The 22,656-nt window shown below is 39.8% G+C and overlaps 1 protein-coding gene across 1 annotated transcript in view; it reads right to left on the reverse strand.

The window, feature by feature from the left end:
- Nucleotides 1-22,656, reverse strand: part of NCKAP5 (NCK-associated protein 5) — a 370,960-nt gene that overhangs the window by 250,042 nt on the left and 98,262 nt on the right. The window contains exon 2 of the mRNA XM_010575132.1: nt 13,597-13,674. Within this exon, the coding sequence (XP_010573434.1) occupies nt 13,597-13,674 (78 nt within the window). The remainder of the gene's footprint in view (nt 1-13,596; nt 13,675-22,656) is intronic.

A 22,656-nucleotide genomic window follows, 5' to 3' on the forward strand; every position in this document is an offset into this window, starting at 1 on the left:
GGGGTGGCCGGGCGCCGCGCAGCCTCGTCCCGGTGGCGCGGGAGGGGGGGGGGGGGGCGGCCCCCTCAGGCCGCCCCCCTGCGCGGATCGGGGCAGCCCGCCCGCTGGCCCGCAGAGCGCGAAGAAAGCCCTCGCTGTGCGTAGCCCCGAATGAAATGCCAATCTTGGCGGTGATGCTGTGTCGGCTGCCGTCGAAAGTTTAGGGGAGAAGGGGCTCGGCGCGGCACAGCCGTCGGGACGAGGCGGGAAGCGGCCCCGGGGCTGCGGCTCTGCCCGGTGGAGTCGCGGCCGGTCAGGCTGCCGGGGGCCTGGATGTGCGACGCCAAGGTAGAAGACTTCACATGGATGGAGATTCGCGGGGGCGCACGGCAGGCTTTTAAAGCCCCGTGGTTTATGGAAAAACAGTTCCCAAAGAATGACCGACAGCTTTGTCATCTGGTAGTCAAAAAATTGCAAGTAAAAAATTTTTCCCGGTTACAACAGATCACACTGGTATGTGATCAGGTTATCTAAGTAGACACACTACATTCGAGAGGACCTAAGTGTAGGGTGAGGAAGAGCTCAGGCAGGATTCTCTGGTTTAGAGAACACGTGAGATGGAGGTCTTGGGAACTAAGTGAGAAAACCTGAGATGATGCAAACGAGAGAGAGCTGGGTACGCTGGAGTAACGAGACTGCAGGAATCACAGGGTGCAAAGTAAATCTTCATTATGCTGAGAGAAGATTTAAAGGCTAGAGCTGTATCTGAGAATTGGAGACAAGAAGAAGTACTGGAGAAATAAAGCTTCAAAAATGAAGGTGGCAGGAGTTTTTCTGGATTTGGAGGTTTCTGAGCAGAGGAGCAATACACTCTCAAGAATGAATACATCATTGGAATTAAATATACCACCAGAAAGAATGCTCAGATTTTACTGAACAAATTGGCTGTAGCTGGAGACAGTGCATTTTGCAGAAGGAACCTCTTCCTGTGGTGGTACAGAGAGCAATCTTTGCAGCCAAATATATGGCTGTAGTGTCTTAGGTAAACCGGTAGCCCAGTCTGTTAATGCAGATTTCCTTCCATATGGGGAATTTCCTTTTGCAGTGTAGAGTGGGAACCTCCAAAACTACTTGAATCTGTCAAACTTAAAACGTCCTTTCCAGGACAGCAGCTTACATGAGCACCTTAGTCTCTCCTGATGAGACACAGGGTTCAATTTTCTGAGGGCTGATCTAGAGTCCTGGCCTAGTCAGAGTCCTTGGGTTTTATTCAGTGTATTTGGGTGAAGTACAAAGCCTGTACTATGCTCTGAATCAGAGTGGATGATACAGCGATGTTCTTAAATACTGCAAAACTCTTGTGAAAGAAAGCTACAAAGAAGTATGGGAAGGGAACTAGGCAGAATGGCAGCTAAAAGGTCAGAGTCTCCAAATCCAGTAGAATTTGGGGTCTCCAGATGGATTCTTACTCTCCATTTGGACAGCGTTTCATCGTTCAAACCATGATCCTGTAGCAGTCACATAGTACTGAAGTAATATCTACTGACATTTAATTGCTTTTTAAATTGTGTTTAATTGCTTTGTTGTGCAGGGAAACACCTTGAGCAAATCTCCTAAGAGCTAGTTTTAATTACTGAGTTTAAAATATGTTAATTTTCTGTTTAAATAGAAATAATAACATCCCAATAAAATGTAATCACATTATAATGCCTGTTGCTTGCACAGTCAACCTAAATCATCGCTTTGTAATGAGTGATTGAAACTGCAAAGGCTAAATGGTTTTTGAGACTTGGGTAACAGATGAGTGGCTGTACTGGATCTGCCCAGGTCTGTGTAGCTCAGGATCATTTCTCTCCAGTGGCAAACCCCAGATATCCAGGGAAAGAGACAACACTTTTCTACTCTCCAGCCACCCGGGAGCTCAGGGATGTCCGGAACCAAGCTCGCCCTCGCTGCGTTTCTTTCATGACTTTGTCCAGTCTGCAACTGAACCCATGTACACTTTTAAAACCTATGATACCCTGTTGCAGATGCTCTGAACGTTGCTTACATGAAAAATCTCTTCCTTTGATTTGCTTTTCGATGTGCCACCTGTTAGTTTCATCTGATACCCTGTATTTCTTGCATTGAAAGAAGGAGCAGACAATCTGCTCCTCTCCATGCTACTCATGTTTTTAGCTCTGTCACTCCCCTGGCTAAGCTACTGCTTTTTCAGACTCAAGAGTCCTAGCTGTTCAATAAATGAAAACCATCTTGTGCTTCTGATTACCCTTTTCTGCCCTCCTCCAAACTTTTCCAGTTCTGTTGCACCTTTTCTGAAGTGGGGGACCAGAACTGCAACTGGTATTCAAGAGGCAGTAAAATCACCAGCATAATTATGATCCCTTCCTAGGTGTGGTACTGCAGATCTTAAAATACTGTTCTAGTCTGTTCAACAAACCTGTCTGTCAGTCTGTAAATTATTGCATAGAAAGCTTTTCTTTAAAGACCACATCTATCTTTCCACGATTCTTTCCCAAATTCCTAGTGAAATCATTGAATGATTTCACCAGATATGCTAGATTAACCAGGACTACAGGAATGAAAAAGATTATTGCCAGTTCTTTAATTATTTTCAGGCCTGAGCTTACATCCACTGAAATAAAGATCAATGGAATTAGTCTTCTACTCTGTAACTAGAAGTGATTTAGAATTAAAAAGAACCAGTATTTATGTACAATTTAAAGCTATAATTACAACTTGAAAGTATTTTTTATGCCTGTCGAGCTGTACTCTTCCTGACAGCTGAGATGCTCCTCTTCTGTGTCTCTTTAAGATTAAGTGTCTCAGTTTCATACACAGCAATAAGTACATGTTCCAAATCATTAATTATTTCCTGTCCCTAGGCTTGCACAATTTTATTTAGCATAGACATTTTCAAGACAATACACTAGTCTTCAAACAAAATTCATGACTTTGCTTACCATTGCTTTGGAGTGATACTAAAAACACAGTGCTCATGCTTCAAAACACTAAAATGAAGCAGATGATAGCATTAGCTCGATACATTTATGGTAGCCATAGTTTTAAATATAGAAACCTAACAGCTGGCACTGACAAATGCAATAATTGCCCAGTATAGGAATTTTGTCATTTTTTCAGAGACCTCAAGCTACTGTTGAAGGGACAGATGCTTCTTAAGTACACTTCCGATTCTTGACTGGCATAATGTACATGTGGAGGTGATTTACCTCTGCTCACTGTTGCATTTTGCAGCTCCTTCAAATGGGAGATGCTTGGGAAAGAACAGGTACGTTGACAGGTTGGAAGCGATCAATTTGCACAGTAATCAATAATGCCAAAATAACCGTGTAATCTTCAAGAGGGTCTGTCCTTCACAGGGAAACTTCATACTTAAAAATCTGGGGGGAGGAATCCTCCAGAAGTGTAGTTACTAAATTTAACTCACTTCTTGTCCTTTTTTACTTCCATAGGACTGAAGCTACATATAGGTGATGTAATACTAGATTTTCAGATATTCTACCTAAAGGTTACTAGCACTTTAGCGGTGTTCCAAAGCTCTTATTAAACACGAGCAGGGTAGAAATCGCGGGTACTGACGTCATTTATAGAAACAGTTGCTCTTTCAGCCTGACACAGGACACTGTTCAGTGAGACCTGAGGCAGCGCTGCCCTTTTGGGGACTTCAATTCAAGTATTGGGACAATTGCCTGCACATCGGGGAGAACTGCCAGGCCAGGCTATTACACAAAAAGCTGTGCCATAGTAGCTGACGGGGACACTCATGGAGCACCCTGCGCTGGCAGAAAATATCACAGACCAGTTGCTCGAGGAGAGGTTCCAGAACAAACTGGTCCCCAGTAACCATGTTGGTATTTCCCAGTGCAGACTGGTAGGCAGGACTACAGGAAGACTGGCAGTCTGGCTGCTGCCTTGTGCTGATGTCTGTTACCGTAAGCTCCTGCTGCTGATGGTTACGTTCAGCCTAAAAAGGATTCTATAAAAGTTTTCTCTTGATCTCAATGGAAATTTAGAATGTAGATCCTTTACGGGAATTCTGAGTATCTTTTGAATTGGCTGAAGAAAGGGTCAAGTGCTGCCATTTGCACATTTCCACATTGCAGAACAGAAGCAAAAAGTAATCCTGACATTACTGTCACTTAGAGAAGGACAGCATTTGGCCATTTTTTCATGCATTTATAACAGTGTTGTTAGAGAAAAGGAGAAGGGGGATTGAGAGCGCTTACAACTTTTGATCTGTGTTTCTGGACCAATCTCTCCCAGGGCTCTGCAGGAAGATAGGTACTTCCTTTGCATTTGATCTCTCTTCCCCGATCGGGAAGAGTGGAAGATAATAAAAATACAGGAAGCCTTACAGGAACCACGCCGCACATACTTGTTTCTCTCAAAAGGGCTTAAGAGGCTCTTGACTTGCCTGGTAGAAGGCTAAGAATCTGCTGAATGAAAAACAATATTGGATTTATTACAGCTTTATCAGGAACTGGGAAGAATTTGAGAGGTAGCATGAAACCTCCTCAAGTACGGGGCAGTACAAGCATGTGCTGATTCTGGCAGCGCATGGAAGCAGATAGGCTTATCCCTCTGCTGTCTTTAAAGGCGCTACATAAACTACAGCAAACTAAATATCCTGCAAAAGCTGGTGTCTCCTTACTGCTAAGCATTTGCTGGAGAAAAATCTAGGTTTTCTATTTTCTGCTTATTTAAGTTACACTTTTTCAACTCTGCTTAGCTAATCAGGTGGCAATAAAACCAAGAGGTCTGTATTTTGCAAGCTTTTATTCATTTTTGAAAATCTCAGGGGACTATCTACATAAGCAAGAGTTTGCAAATTCTGAGCTGTGCTGATTTAAGTAGGAAAAAAATATGCTCAGGTCTTTAATATCTGATGAATGCTGCCTTATATTTGAAACCCTGTCCCTAGTGGAACCCATTACAATAATGTTTATACAGGTTTATGCTATAAATGCATGATATTTTCCCTACAGCAGATTATGTTGGAATTTACTCCTGATTAAAAAAAACAGTGTGCGAATGGGCCGTATCCCAGAATATGCGTTGCTATAGACATAATTATGCCCTCTTATTAACAAATAAAGAAATGGAAAATACCATTTGTTAACATAAAAAGGGCTTCATACAGCAGGCAGAATTGATAGGAAGCACACCCTGGATCTCCTGCAAGGTGTGTAAACAGGAAGCCAGCCAAATCCTACAGAATTAAAGGAAACTTTCAGAAAGCTGTGAAGTACCTCCCCAAGCTCTTCCAGCCTGACTACAGTCAGCATTAGAGCTAAACAGGAGCTCAGGTGAGCCTCCTGGATAAGGCTACCTACAGATCTAAACTCCACTTCAGCAAAACTACGCTCCAATACATCTGGATCTTTAGCTGCCAAGTGCACACAAAGCCTGGAGGGAGGTGCTGACTGCCGCGCTAGAAAGCAGGAAGATGACAGTGCTGGATCAGCGCACACTTAACATTAAATAGCAGGAAGAGGTGATGTCACAGCAATATTTTGGTTGCACGGGTGTCCTGATTTCAACTCGAGTGGTATTTGTCCTGTAATAGGCCCAGCCAGATGACACGGATATCTACATCCCTGGTTTTCTTTGTATTAAAAACGGTTGCACCAGCACAGCAACACCAATATACTTTGAAATAAACTGCCTCAAGAGAACATGGTAGAGCCCTTCTCTCTTTCTCCCCTTGTCACTACCCATCCCCTGACAGAGGAGATAATTTACTTTTATACTGTGGATTGACAAGGGCCAAGGTCAGGAGTTGGAGAGAACACTTCCAAAGATAGGTCTCCTCTTCCACACCTCATCATGCTATGAACTGTAGACACAAGAAAATGCTCTCCTGAGCAGAGGATAAGATTGTCACCAGCTTGCTTTAAGCCATAAAACCTTTAAAAGATTCAAGCAGTGATGTGGGAACTTCAGCCCCCAGATTGGAGTGAACAGGCTGACAACACACAGTGCTGTGACATGAGAAATAACAACCTTATTGATGCACTGAACTGGAACACAGAAAAACTCTGGCTTAGACACAGATCTCTTGTATAAGCTCCATAACTTAGTATATTCACGAACTTTACTTTTCTCTGTAAAAAGGGAATTATGTTATTTCTTGTTTCATCCTTGGGGCTGAGGAGATGAAAACCATTTCTCACTTTGTGTGGAACAATGAGGCCCTGTTCTCACTTGGGGTCTTAAAGTCTTGCTTTAATGTAATTTAGAAAAAAAAAAATGGTTGAGCATTACAGAATGAAATAGAAATGCTAAACTTGATTATTTAACTTCTCTTCCATGAGTGAAACTGATTTACAGGGAAAGGTGCTAACCCGACTTGCATGACTTCATATACATTTTCTCACTGGCCTCTTCTACATCTGCCATCAGCACTGCCCTGTTTGCTGTTTGTAGACTTCATTGAAACAGATCAGTGACATACCATTCCTTTAAAAATAACAAATTCATAAATTCTGCATTTCTCCTTCCTTAAACCCACCACCCCATCTAAAACTCCATCTCACAGCCTGTGTCTGTGTGCTACTCATTTCTATAATACATTTCGCCATTCTGTTTTTATGAGAGTCCAAATTCTTATTTGTTGCCTTGATGTAAATCCATGGTTTTTCCTCTGCCAAATAGGAAACAGAGGCTCCATGTAAAGATACGATTGTTCAGTCTTAGAGAAGACTTCAGGGCAATGTCACTGTTACTCATAGGAATTATCCTTTGCTCAGTGAATAATTCCAATAAAATAATTGGAATTATCTGAGGAGTGAAATCTGATTCAACATGAATAAGCGTGGATGTGCCTAGACATTAGTGAAAGACAAAATTCAACACCAAATAATAAAAAGACACTACAGCCGGTTTCCATTTGGAAATGTTTGATTTTTTAAAAAGGACTAGAAAATCTCTGAGCACCCATAACAGATAATTGCGTATTCATTTCTTGTAGATTGTTATGTTGGTCCGTTATTTGGTTTCGTATCTGAAAACTGGGGTACTGTTTCAGATGAGTAGGTGGTCTGACGTTTGCCCACATGGCCGGCCCTTTTGGGTCGGCCCATGTTTCCCCCGTGCAGCGATGCAGCAGTTGTGCAGTGCGTCTGCTGTGTGCCCAGTGCCTGCTACCTGAACCACAGTCTGCACTTCAGGGAGACACAGACAAAAACCTGCCACTTACACTTAGCTTCAGATAAAATCAGCTCAAAGCACTTTTTTTTGCTAGCCCTAAATAGCCACTACAGTAATATGTATATCTGCATACACAAAAGAGTTTGTTCTTATAAAAAACCTAAAACAAATGGAGAACCATGCCAAGATTATACATTTCATTTCCCAGCATACAAATGAGGATCTAATTTACTCTGGGCTGTTCATGCATTTTGCTTTTAACAAACATCCATATGTCAAATAGACCTTCCACATACTTCCCTGCTGGAGCTTTTTTCCTTTCAACTTGGTAGGAAACATTTGTGATCCTTATTCTACCAAATATATCTAAAGAATATATTTTGCTCAAGGCCTTCTATTTTTTAGTTTAAGAGAAACAAATCCATGGCTCTGGCAGTCTCGCTATTATGACAAGCATACATCTGTGCAAAAATACTCCAATCCCTAATTAAGTACAGAATGTTATTAACTTTTTAAAATTTAACATTGGTTCATTTATTTAATTTTATAAACATGACCATATGAAGTTACTTTTTAAGGACCACTTTTCTATCTTTTGCTTGCAGTTTTAAAATCTGGGTAGTTTAGCATAGATACGGAGATATTTGCTTGTATCAAAATTATTTTCTATTCAGATAGATAGTTCCAAATCCTTTATGTAATGACTTCAATAACTGAGGCTTGACACTTCGCTCCTGACTCGTGCAGCACTAATGGGCAGTGTTAATGAGAGTTTTCTCCAGTTAAAGGGAACAGGCTGAGAGTCATATTCTTTAATACTTGTTATGAATGTATAATGCCAAAATCATCCCAGGTCATATTTCTCATATACCACAGCACATTAAGTTGAGCTTAATTTTAAGTCAGCTTAGTAAATACTCCACAAATATATGCTCTACCAGAGTTAAAATAATTCACTGCTGAAGGAGTTTTACTTATTGATCAGGTAGAGTTGCACATAAAATGACTATCATGTACTTTAATCAGTTGAGGAAGATTATTTTATATGACTAATTAGTGGAACTGCAAAAAGATTTGAACAGGTGTAAACTTCTGTAAGGCATCTATTTGTTTAAAAGACACTGATCAGTCTTGATTTGAACATTGAGATAAATTATACTCACTGAAATACGCAATACTGAAATACTACTTTTACTGCAACTGCAACAAGTGTTCTAGTGGCTATCCAGTCTTTTCCCTTGGTTACAAGTTTAGTATTTGTAGTGAACTTATGTAGTCCATAAAGTTCATTCGTAATCTTTAACCTATTCTCTCTTACTTTTCTGTGATCCTATTAAGAATATGATTTATAAGGCAAACAGTATAACACTTGCTTTTCTATGTACTCGTTATTCACATTACTCTCACCCAGTTCAGTCATGAAAAAGTATCTTTAACAACTGTGGTGTGAGATAGACATTGTACCGGGAAGTCAAAGGAAGCGAGCGGTTTTCATTCACAGATAATACAATAGCAGTGCTTTTTGTGGCCTGTAACTACATCTGCACTGCTCACTGAACCATCCAAATCTACAGTCAGCTAAAGAAAAGCACATTTGGCCAAAAATCAGATACATTTTTAATTGGTATCCTAATGCGTATATTCAAATACTAATCCTTGGTAGAAATGCGTATCTGAAGCAGTATTGTGAACTCTTGTCACACAACTTGGTAGCCTTATATGTTTTTTATCTACATTTTTGTGTGAATTTTTTCACACATAAAGTCACAAATCAGAAGCCTCAGCTTTAGACAGATATATATGACGTTATAATGTTAGTTGGAAACGTCCGAGTACCTGTGGTGGCTGAATGATTCCTAATTGCCAAACTCGGTTCTGCTCTGCCTTGGCCAGCCTCACCTCCAAACACTAAGGAAACTGAAAGGAACACATCAGTGTTTTCATGGATTTTACAAATGTATCATATATATCCACTTCTATATCCAGCAGTGTTGTAGAGATTTTAGCAAAAAAAACCCCAAACCACCACCACTGCCACCCCCCAAAAAACCCCCAAACCACCACCACTGCCACCCCCCAAAAAACCCCCAGCAAAACAAAACACTGAGAGGTGAGAGGCAGATGTTAGTGGCTAATAGCACAAAACACCTTTTTCCTGGCTTTATCCATTGCCAAGATGGTGTGACAAGACAGATGGATCAAGAAGCAAAGAGGGAAGCCTCATGCTCTTACAAACCAAACCACACCACACCACACCACACCACACCACACCACACCAATCTCTGCCTGCTGATCATGGGCTACAACAACAATTTTGGAAGATAATTCATTCCAAACACAGTCTATAACTCACATCAGCATCATAGACCAGAGGCAACTTTGTTATCGTCAGAAACTTCCAGAAAGGGTTAAAATGGAGTTTCAGCCCCAAGACCTGGCTGCTTTGACCTTAATTCCCCTTGGGCCAAGGTACTAAGCCCCTGACAAGAAAAAGATACTTGAGCAGAGCATGACCTTATTTAGCTAGGGTAGCATTTGGGTCTTTTCACAGCCTTCATTACTGTAATATCATACATAGGGTTTTTCATTTGTTTGCCATGCAACTTATTCCCCTAAGATTAGTCCTTTTCTAGTCAAGCAGTTTAAAGCTAATCACAGTTGTTATTTTAATCTGTGCTCACCATTAAGAATTCTTGCAGAGCTGTTTTGCTTGTTAGCAATTATGGTCTCCCAATGGAAGTTTATGATTACAGCAAAAGCAACCTGTTTAATACTTGGCACCTCTTTAGTATACGAGCATTAAACCCAGGAGCATAGAAGCATGCTAATGCTGGTGATGAAAGTATAGCAAATCTATTTAACAAACTCTGTTTTTAAAATACAGTGTTGGAGAAATGCCATGCGGTCCTCATGCATATTTGTGGTCCTCCCCCTCTGTGTTTTCATTACTGTAATAAGTTAATACGGTGCTGTTGATCCTTCATTCATTTATTATATGATAGTCATCTCTGAAATGCAGCATATCCTCATGCTCTCACCCAGACAAATGAAAGGTTTGGTCCTGGTTCCAGTAGCACTAATAATAAAATTCCCTTGAAAGGTCTAAAGAACAGGGTCTGACCCTTGCATATTTTTAGGCAAGCATCCTATGCTGAAATACAAATTCTTTCTTCTGTTAAGGGAACTAGTAATTGGTGTCACTGATCTATGTGTCAAGACTTAAAAATTATGATCTACTGTCAAGGTCAATTAGCAAAGACTGCAGGAGCAAATTTCTGCTTCTCATGTTGATTGTCCATGTGATTCTGCCATAAAAATTATGCATAGTAATACACTTTAGCTGAATTAGAGCATTAAATGACTATGTGAGAAACAATACTGCAGGGGGATCCGCCACCCCTGACCCAATTCTGTTCTATTTAAAGTTATTTCCAGGCAGGATAGGGCAGGGAAATCTAAAATAATCCAGTGTTCTGGTTCAAGCTGATACACTGAGATGCACAATCACTATTGTGCATCATCTGCAGTGATAAATGTTGCTGATTTACATCGGCAGAGGTCAAATTTGTCTCACATTGGATAAATTTGTTTTGTTCAAACTTGAGAAATGGGGGAACCACTGACAAGCCACATATGCTATCATTTTCATCATTCTTCATGTGCAAATAATTATTGTAAAATGTTCAGTGTAAGAAAAGCTATGTTAAAAAAGTCTGCATCTCCACATACTAGTGAGGTGCCTTCACTCATCGCTGTAAAGTTTTTAAAGAACAAAACATCTGAAGCTGGACTAGAGGTCTATTTTAGTAGAGAGCTATAAAACGTGACCTAACCATAGTTCGTTCTCCTGGGACGGCAATTACAGCAATAAATGTTCCACAGCAGATGCTAATGCCGTGTATAAACAGTCGTCCTCTAAAATGAAAAGAAATTTTTGCCCCCACATGTCTTTTAGGGTCCCATTGTACGTGTGGAAATGTAAAGGAAATGTAAAATTGATATGCGCACCATGACATCGGCTTTAGTCTCCTCTGTCTTAGCCGGGACGCTATAAATCTGTCCTGGCTGTAAGTAATGCTGAAGGAGCTAAATGGTCAAAATTTGTGTCTGTCTTTTTTATTAGCTCGCCTAGAGTAAAGTAGGGGTTATCGGTCAATGTCAGGTTCAGCGCCCAGTGACCCACTGGGTTAAAATCGTGGTAGTCACAAATCAAGAGCATAATGAAGTCTGAGAAGAGGGCTATGCTGATTTATTAGGACATCTGTCTGGCTATAGACAGCCTAGTACTGCCCCTGCGTAGTGCAAGCTATTAGCATAATCCTCACCATGAAACATCTTAGAGATTCAGAAGAGAGAAATAAAGTGTTCAAAGACGAACGGCAAAACCAGAAGGGTATCTTGTAGTGCTCATTCTAAGTCTTAACTTTTTATGCCAATACCCCATAAAAATAATATTAAAAATAAATTAATATTAAAAATAAATTACTGTCTTCAGTTTTCCAAACCCACTGAATTTTCAGAACACATCTGAATGTCTGTTCATAATAAAATAAAGTCACTACCCCTGCTACTTTTCAAAGTCTTTTTCATCTTTTAATTTTTTATTATTCATTTATATTTAACCACGGTAGTGTCATCCACATATACTGTTACCACCACCTTCATTCTTACAAAAATAATCTCCTGAATTCTGTAATCTGAAATGTAAACTTCATTTTTTTTTGCCAATTATTTTGACTACTTTTAAAAGAAAGCAGGAATTAAACACAAACTTTCTGAGTTTTGCCTATAAGACTGAGTCCACATCATAAATGCTGTATGCGGTAAATGCTGTAATACTACTTTATATCCTATAGGTTGAGAAGTTTGTGAGATGCATACCAACTAGTACTGTCATGTGCAAAGCTACTTTTCTTTTTTTCTACAGGAGAGGCATTCAACTGAAAAATCAGACAGATCGTTATTTCTTCCTTGATCAGAACTAAGGTGAAATAGGTTTCAATCTATGAAGATTAAACTATTCCCTGAAGATTACTTTATATTTGACTATGTATTAATAAAGACTGTCACCACTCATAAAAAAAAAATTCGCCTTCAGAAAAAGAAGTTAAATATTGCATTTAAAAAAAATATATGGCTGTGAATGTTGAATGAATCTCATCACTGGTATTACTCCATTTCCTCGGTATTAAATGTTATCGCAGATAGGAATTTAGCTGGTAACTAAAAATATGAGATAGTGAGTAGTTAATAACTAGATACTGAATACTTCGAAAATACGAAGTACAAGCAAATGCTGCAAAGTGCTGTCATGCAGACCAGCTGTGATAATAACAATTCTATACAAATGAAAAGTCTGGAAGAATTAATTTAAAAATGATCAAGAGATAATTAACTCATTAAGGGTGTGAGACTTCTCAGGCTTCTGAAGATTAGATAATTTCTTGGCTATCTTTACCATTTCATATCAGAACAGCCCTGAAACAACAGCTAGAGAGCAGTACTGCTGAAATACAATAAAGAATCTGTAACATTTTGCCATCATGTCACAATTACGAATGATGCTTGATAAATTTTGGAAAGATGCAAACAATGCACAACCTCTCCTCCTACCTAATGAAGGCATCAACAGTAACACCACAGAAGCAGCAAAACCACAGAAGTACAATATGTAATAAAATTGCTGTTGTAAAGAGGAAACTATGTCTGGAATGAGGTGAGCACCTTCTTGCAAGAGCAGACGGCCTCCCCCTGCGAGTAGATGACATTTACTAGACCAGACGAATGCACGGAGGTTTGCAAGGTCCTATAGCCATCGTACCAGAGGGACGCAGAGTTTGAGGAGATCTTCAGAAGTGCTCGTGCAGTTATTACATTTGCTGTAGGGCAGAGTAGAAACACCCACTAGCTGCACACCAGCATGTGGAAATCACTGCTTTGCTTAAACCAGAGTTAAGTCTCAGCAGCCTGCATTGAGCAACGTGAACAGAGAAGAAATAGAAAATCTGGACTATCAAGATTACTGCAAAATTTTAAAACCGTGTTTATCTTGGATTCAAAACTCAATTTCTAACGCTGCTATGCTGGGTTTTTTTGGCTATAGTTTGTGTGCCATTCAGTGAAAACACTTATATTCAAGAATATAAGACCATTTCTTAAATTCAGTCCAATTAAAAGAATCTGAAGTAGAGTTAGCATCCACTGCTTAGAAAATTAATCATGAGGAAATCTGTGCATGTGTGTAACAGCCCTGATTAGCAAAGGCAAGATTCAACTTGTGTGTGATGCCCTACTTATTTCACTTAGGTAGGATTTGCTAGTCTACAAAGAATTAAAAGGTGGAGAAACTGAATACTCAGTCATTTATTTGAAATCAAGAATGAAAACTGTGGAGTGCAGTATTTTTTCCAAAATAGCAACATAAATAAATAGGTGTGTGCATAGTACTTGCCTCCATAAATTCCAGCGTTGTTCTTCCAGCTGAGTCACTAAATGCTCTATGTATTTGTTTGAGTCCATATATTCCTAAATGAAAAATTATTAAAAGGTTAGTTTTTCAATATTCAAAGCATTTGTAAAATTTTGAGTGAAAGACAATCAGAGTCAGTTTGCGAAGTCCACTTTCATTTTGCACCCAAGGTTACCCCATGTACACAGAGATCACAATGATGTAAAAATCTAGATTAAAGCCAAATTTGGATTCATAGCAAGTGAACAGGGCAGTAGCCCAATACAATTTTCAGAGATTATTTGAGGGGAAGACAAAAGGCAGTGCAGATATGCAAGCAGCACAAATAAATTAGAGTACATATAAATACATATCCATATTGTAAGCCCAGAATTATCTTCCCTGGCTGCAGACTGAAAAATAACTTCTCAACAGTGCAGTCACTGTTTTGGTGCACATTTTGTTTACTTTAGGTATAAATCAAAGTGAACTGAATATTTGACTCAAATATTTATTTCATGGATAGTATGAAAAATATTATAGCATGTACCCTATTTGAAAATGAAACTATAACTCAGCTCCTATATAATTTTCCAGTTCAAGTTTTTCAGATGCTGTAACTTGCAATATCAGCTATATGAAAGCTACTGTATTTGTGCCTAGACGGGATTTCTGATAAATAATCATGATCAGATGAACAATTCGGATTTTTTTCTTATTGAAGCCTATTTTTTAAATTCCATGCAAAGAGATGATGTTTATTCTCAGCAGAGAAATACATCAGTAATAGAAATATACCACTTCATTTCCAGGAGGAAGGCAACTTCAGTGTTATTTATATAAAATAGTTCAGAATGAAGCCATAGAATAACATGTGATATAATATGATATATTCGTATGACAGCGGTACCAACACAGCCACATTACTATTATTCTGAAAACCTATCAGTAATAATATAACACTCTTGAAATATCTCACCAAAGCAAAAATATGTTTCAAAGCTCACACGTCAGGAAATAGCAAGTATTGGAGTACTATACAGAAAAGAATCCATCTTCACTTTCTGGAGACAAAAGCTCTGCTTTTATAGCTCCAATTTTTTAGCTTTGGACTCCTCACAAAACCACTTCACAGGGTTCTTCTTTGTATTAGGGGTTGTTTCTCTACTATTATTATTTATTTTGTATACAAATATGGATTTTTGTTGCAAAGTAGTTGGTTCTTCTCAGCCATTTATCTTCATGACCAGGAATATGAGATAGATACCACAAGGACAGTACGTCATCATGTCTTCTCAAGGTGAAGATAAATGTTAGCTGATTTTAATGATCATAATTTATATATAAATGTACATTGTTATTTTTCAGGACTGGAGTTGTTCTAAGTGATTCTGTGTTTCTGCCCACAGCAGTTATTTTCTTGTTCTGATTAAGAGAGAGAGGGAGGTTCCTCAAAGGCTACTGTGACACAAAGAAATGGTCCCTGGCACAGACGGGAAGGAAGAATAAGATGCTGCTCCCGAGGAGCCTGGGCAAATGCATCTCAGCTGTATCCTGTTCAAACTGCATTGCTTGAAAACCTTTGGGTATTGTGAAACTTCCCATTAAACTCTGTGGTTGCCCCAAGCTTAAATTTTAATCTAACTGCTGTAGATAGATGTATCTTGTAGATGTTACTTTCAGAAAACATTAAGTGTAAATCCTGAGAAACGCCATGAACTTCAGTGGCATTAATATAGCTTTTATACCAGTTCTCTTTAGATTAGACACTGGCATCAGCATCGGCTCTTACCCTCCCAGTTACTCGACTGAGTTGAATTTTACTTGGAGTACACCGTGTCAATTAAGCAGCAAGCTTCTTCTAAGCCAGTACAAGTAAAGTCATTCTGTAATACACATATATTACAGTTCAGAAAAAATATGCTGTACAAGTGTATACTGATGATTAGTTGCAGTACCAAGTTCTTTAAAACAAGCTGCCTTTTTTTACTTAATAGTTTTTACTACAATGAACCTGGTATAAATTAGTATTAATACCTTTACATCTTTTTAATGTAATATTAAACAATATTCCTGATTTATTCATCAGTGCACTTTGCCCTACAGGCAAGGATAGGATCAGCAGTTTTATTCTGCATAATTCTACCATGATAATATAAAAAACTCATTCTGAAGCAATTTTCTCAAAAATATTGTCTAGAAATAAAGACAATGGGGAAAAAGAAAGCAGTGTGTTTATCCTGTATGGCTGCTGCCTTAATGTTAAGTTTTTCCTGTGGCAAATCAGAAATATTATTCTATTTCTCTTTGAAGACCTGCAACTCAGGAGTATGTAATCTGTCAATGTGCAAGAGTGATGTAAAAAAATAAACCATGATTTGATAGAAACATTGTGATTAGAAGTACCTCCGTTCTTCTATGCTGCTATCGCACATTCATGTGCCAGCCGTGTCCAAAGCAAGCCATCTGCTTCAGACAAGGTCTCTGTTCCCAAGCCCAGGTTTCTGCTCTTTTCTGTTATCAGCTATCCCAGTAAGCCAAATTCTGCAAACCCTGGATCTGAACCCAGTATTATCATGTTGTCAACATGAAGCAAATAGCAAACAGTCATTTGAGATTTAGAGCAACTTTGTGATTTAGAATAATGTGGCACATTCAGTGAAAGCATAAAATGTGAGAAAAACCGCATAGTAATCACACTTGTTTACAGTTGGACTCGATGATCTTAAAGGTCTTTTCCTACCTAAATGACTCAATGATTTTATGTTCACAAAGACTATATATACAATTCAGTAAAGTACTGACATTTCTCAGTACCTAATAGATCACATCGAGAGGAGTAATACAAATAATTTTGTAGCTTCCTTGGAGCTCTGTCATACGAATACTTGCACCATGTGGGCTTTGAGTAGAACGGCTAACTGTCGAGTCTGAAAAATTACACACGAGTGTCATTTTCTGATGCGAGCATATGACTTCAGGGGCTTGCATTATTGGAAGGAGGATCCAAATGACCCACACATCCATAAGAAAAATACCTTTTCCTTATGAAAACAGAGACAAGATCTAGTAACTGAGTAAGGATAATAATCTTTTAGGTAGACACGACTGGTACTTACACTAGATACTAATAAGACAGATCAATCAAATAGGAGAGAAAGGCTGGGAAAGCACAGTACCCCCAGGGTTTCAAAAATGGCTTATAATTCTGCCTCTTCCCACTAGAAGGCTAAACACTGAGCACCTGCAAAGCAGGAGGGGGTAAGGCGGTGTAAGGCCAAGTCAATATTTCCGAAATTATGCAGCATTTTTAATCTGAAGTTGGAGGCTCCGAATTAGTGTATTTTTATAAATCTGGTGATACTATATAGCGCTTGTGCCAGTTGTGGAATTGCCATCCATGCTGTTATTCACAATTGGACTAGACCACGGCAGCCTGAGCTGCGCTGGCTCTGCTTCAAGCACTACTCCAACCTCCAGCAATTCCTCCCAACTTGCAGGATTACTGAGGAGTCCATGATTAAAAAAACAAAAAAAGATTCTTTTAATCCTTTTCAGAATAATGGGTGAAACCTGTCCCCTTTCTTCTCAATTAGTTAACTTCCAGCCAGGAGGATTTCACTCCTCCATCTATCCTCCTGTGATGGCATATAACTGCACTGTTTTAAGGAAAAACCTTCTGTAATATGTTTAAATGCAGTAGAAAATCTTTCTAACAGCTGTGTAGATTCTGGCATCCCGGAGGAGTTGGTATGCAAATGTCACATACCAGCTCATCTAATTTAGAGAGCATTAGAGAATTGCTTTACCAAAATTGTCACTGTTTTGAGCCGAAGCACAAGACTACAAATATACGTAAGTATGTTTTTTGACAGAACTAAATATCTAGCTTTGCAATGCTTAACTGTTTTGCTATTTGGTTTTTTTTTTTCTTTTCTTTGTTAGCTGGATGGCTGTCAGGAAAAAAAGGGGAAGAGAAAGGAAATGAAGTGCCTCCACGGAGGCCCAGGATCCACTGCTCGGTATTTTGGTTGGTTATGTGGGTATTTGTTCTGGCATATCCATGTTGTTGTGCTGGGCAGGGTATCAAAAATTATACAGCGCACAGAACATTTTCCCATCCATTGTTACAGAGCAACCCTTAGGGCAACCTTAGGCTTATAACACAGGAGTCCCTCGCTGGAGGCTGGAGGTGATAAATTTAAGCCAAAGAAATAGCACGTAGTCTCTGCCTCTCTTAAGGAACTTGCACAGCTTGGTATCAAAGAGAGTTTAATGAGCTTAGCAATATGTGAAAAGGATTAAGGATACAGTCGTTGATCCAGCAAATCACTTGATTACGTACTTAATTCAATAGGGCTACTCATGTGCTAAAAGTTAAGCATGTGCTTCGGCGCTTTTACTGGGCAGCGGGCACTGGGAGGTGGGCGGCGTTGTGGTGGGACTGGGCCATCCTGCAGCAGGGATGCCCCAGCTCTCCGAGACCCACACGCCTCAACCGGGCACGCGGGGAGACGGCAGCTGCCCTGCCTGCTGCTGCTTTCCCTGTCCTGACCAAGCTCCCAGCGTAGGACCTGGGTGCACAGCTGAGACGCCCGAGTTGCGCAGAAAACAGGGAAATTGGGAGAGAGACTAGGCCGGCACGCGTCTTCCTGCGGACAGGCTTTGAAGCAGGGCTCGGAGGTAAAAGTCATATTCAGCCCTGCAGAGCCCAAAGCATCCCATTCGCCCCCCGGCACACCTAACTCCGCTCCTGGTCCCGTTGGGACGGACACTAATGCAGTCCTCTGCAACACCACCCCTTGACTCCGCTAATATTTGTATTTGAAACCAGACAGGAAAGCATCAAGAAAGCATCAGCACGGATTCGGGCTCTTGTGCTTCACAGAGGAGGATGTTTGTCGTTGGGGAGTAGAGAAAAACACCGAACGATCAACCTGATAAATGCACAGACAAGTTCCTATGAGTACCTGGAGCCGTCCAGCCCTGGAGACAGGGAACTACATAGAGAACCCACAATCATCTGTTACATGTGGAAAGTCTTATTTTCACAAGGAAAGGTTATTAGAAATCAAAGAACAACAAAGCTGTCTGCAGCCAAACAGCAGACTGTTGCAATTAGGAAATAATGTTAGCAAAGCAACAAGGGGGACATCTAAGCTGTTACACGAAGTGCAGAGACACAAGTCATCTTTGAAGGATCTTGGAAGAGTGCCCGGGGGTAAAGCTTTAGATCTAGGGAGAGTGCCTTCAGAGAATATTATAACTTTTGTAAAATATTTATTTTTGTTATCATCCTGCTGCATAAACCTTTGATAGAAAATAGGCTTTCTTCCAGCAGCCCAAGAGGACACATACATATAAAAATATATATATATATATATATATTTTCTTGTCTGGACTATGTTTTTCGCATATCTGAAAGCATTATAATTGAGGATTTGAGTGAGCTGTCTGTTATACATTACTCAGCTGCACACCAAAAATAAATCGGGTATAAAAAAAAGATAAAACCTCTCTGGATTAGATATTTTTGTCACTCCCTTCAATACCACACCTGGCTAGACTGCTCACCTTAGGTGCTAAATAGCAATAAAAGCTAAACCATGTGGCTTAAGAAAATATGATCTTTTAAAACTGCCATTGTTGCTGATTTATTGTTTTCCTACCTGATTTCAACATGTTATTTTAATTGTCAGTTTTATTAACAACTAGCATGAACAACTAGCACTAACAACAAAGTGCACGTTTAGAGCCTCTGCAATGGAGCAGAAGGCTGGCAAGAGCTCTCATGCACATACTGTGGAATTACACCATTATGGTAAAAACAGTAATGATTATTTTAATAAATATGTTGAGCAAATTTCTTAATTGTTCAAAATCACTTAAGCCTCAGTGAACAGTTCATATTACATCTCAGCTGCAGTGATTAAAACTGATTTACCGACTCATCTGAAGCCAGTTGTTTTTGTAAAAAATCAGCTGGGTTTTCCTCCTGCTGCTGCTTGGCTTCCGCTTTGCACCCTATTAAATGGCACTATCCACAGATGACAGCAGAGTTTAATAAAGCCTGAAATAGCACAAGCTCATTAGCTAACAGACAGATTCTGCACCCTGTGCACTCTGAATCCAGGGATGCAGAGCTAGTTCGCAGAGGAACGCTATCCAGATTCGCAGCTGTCATACAAAGCCCCGCTGCATTTGAATTTTTGCCAGTTCGTCCCCAAAGAAGTACAAGCTCTGGGATAATGACGTGGGTAGTGTGCTACTCAGTGACACCTGATGTTTGTGTTCTTCCCACACGGGGCCATGGAGAATGCTGTAGTTTTACGTTATCTTCCACCAGCTTATAAAACCTTCTGTTTTCCAGTAAGACATTTTCTACAAGCAAATCTCATGGCTCAGGCAGGCATGCGGAGGAGAGATGCATGCACCAGTATTCTGCGAGGGCTCTTCCCCAGCTTAGTAGATCGTAGCTGGAAGGTGAAGAACAGATTTGGCAAGAACCACCACCGCCATTCAGATTTCCAGATGCTTGGCTGGTTTCGGTTGCTCACCCTTTAAGGGTTACAGTAGTTTTACACGTGAGTTATACAACCTACATGGGCCCTGACGTGATAACTAAATCATAGCAGGTAGGAGGATAGCAATGATGCTGGACTTAAATTCTGGAAGAGGAAAAGCACAAAAGTTGACTTAATTGAGGTTAATGGCATTAAAGGAGATTTGCAGTAAATTCAATGAAGTATCTTGGTACTGGGAATGAAGGAAAGAATCCCAGAGCTTCCCAGCTGCTACCCCGTGATGCTAAGCAGTGAAACTAAAAAGACAAAAATATATGTTTCAGCTTTCCAAAAGGAAGCCTGATGACAGATTAAGGCAGAAAAATAGCAGACCTCTTTTCAGCTGGACTGAATCTGCTGAATGCCACCATTTTTGATAGAAGTGAGTGCTGTAATATCATAGGACGCTGCAAAATTCCTAGTAATACAATATTGTATCTCCCTTGTAAGATCTTTGTAAGGAATGCCTGCTGTCCTCTAGCAAGAACACACAGTTTCAGTTCAAAGGTACATGATTTCTCAGTGTCCTGATTCCTCACCAAAACCAGATGACTGAGCAGAGGCCACAGCAATCCTTGCAATGTCACTTAGAGGCTGCATGTCTGTAACTCAAGCCATTAGGATCAAGGTTAAAATAATGGAGAAGCTCCAGCAGATGCCCATGTTTTCCATGGCCATAGAAAATCTCTGGCAGTGGTAAAACCACCGTACTGGATCTCATGTCAGTTTAATACTCCAGCCCCTAACTTTCAAAGCAGTTAATGGTTTAAGCAACAGCTGGGTTAAAGGACAAATGTCAATTTATACAACAGTGTGATGGCTGTCCTTTCTCAGGGCAATGAAACAGCCCAAGATAAAGTAGGTGAGTGTTAGGATAAATTCCTAAGATCAAACAGATAGATGAAAATTATATTTTACAGAAGATAAGCACTTGGACAGACAATTTCAAGCTGGATATGTTAAAAAATATGTGCTTATTTGACAGACTGGAATATTTTTCAAAATAAGATAGGATATAAAGTAAGATAGTAGGGAGTACAGTCAGAAACCAAGATGATGGATGAAATACAAGAGGAAGAGATAACTGAAACCAAAAAGAAGGACAGCAGGAGTGAATAAGTACAGTGAACATGTCTAGAACTTGACAGACTTTTTTTGTACAAATACCTTTTACTCCAAAAATTTAGCATTCCTTGGGCCTAAAAGTCTCTATGCAAATAACAGGCTATGGAAGTTTTGTCATTTCTACTAAATACTGAGCAAATTATTCTGTGGCTGCATAAGTAAAGGAAACTGGACATTTTGTCCAAAATGCTATTTTTAGCTGATTTTCTTTCCCTGAAAGAAGTATATATCAGTAACAGCAAATACAAAGCATTACATGGAATTTACTAGAATTATCTTGAAATAGAAAAGTCTATCATACCAGAAAAGTTTGAATTTATTAGACATCCTCTAAGTCATAGAGCTTTTCACACCAGTTAACAGCTTAATTGAATGATACATCAGAGGTACACCCTGTTACTGCAAGAACAAAAACCAAGATCATACACAAGTGTGTCCTACAGCATCAACAGGTGGATGCCCTTGATTTTTATTTGGGGTCAAATCAGGAGATCCTTTTGGTAATCGGTCTGCATAAAGGCCGAGTGTCCACGGATACCCATCTATGCTGAGTGTAGCTCGCTCTCAATGAAGTTCAAGCAGGCTGGTTAGGGCCTGATCCTGAGCAGCAGGCAGGGAGCAGGAGCAGCAGCAGATGCAGATGATGGTGCAGATTATGGGCTGCGCTCACCTGCACTAGTCCCAGAGAAAGGAAGAGCACCGATAACTCTTTGAGCTTCTAAACTACCAAAAAAATCAACAAGGCCATAGCAGCAGCCAAGGATTTCAGTGGGAAATGGGGAAACCCTGCCTTTTTGCTAGGAAGAGGAACGGATATGGACGAGCAGGTTGCACCACAGCACCCTGCCTCCATCTCCTGGGCAGCTTTGGGGCTGCTCTCCCAGTTACCACAGCATATGGAAAGTTCTTGTCCTCAGTCAGTATAAAACCTCCCTATATAGTGAAATACAAAACAAACATAAAAAGTGAAGCTTAGCATAATGGTCCATGTGACAGTTCCCAGTTGTTTGAAATTATTGATGACTGTATGTAAGTTAAGGAGATGTCAGAGGGACAGAAATGTTTATATCCCAGCAATTCCACAAATGAAAAGGTGTCAGTGTTATTTAGAGCAATAGGAATTTGCTATATAGCTAAAGCAGACATTGAAAGTAAAAAAAAAAACAAAACAAAGTGCAAGAAGATGTGCAGATTGTATGAGTTTGCTGCTACGCAGTGTGTATGTTTACATGAAATAATTAGCTGTAGTCTTGTTTATGTCAAATCCAATTTACATTAATAAACTTCACCCAGCAAAGACACTGATGCTGTAAGAAAATGCCCATAAATGTTAGCAGCCATAAAGATGCAGAGTAAACACTGGAGCATTTA

This window comes from Haliaeetus leucocephalus, unplaced genomic scaffold, assembly GCF_000737465.1.
Source record: "Haliaeetus leucocephalus isolate CR32 unplaced genomic scaffold, Haliaeetus_leucocephalus-4.0 Scaffold451, whole genome shotgun sequence".
Classification (NCBI taxonomy): Eukaryota; Metazoa; Chordata; class Aves; order Accipitriformes; family Accipitridae; genus Haliaeetus; species Haliaeetus leucocephalus.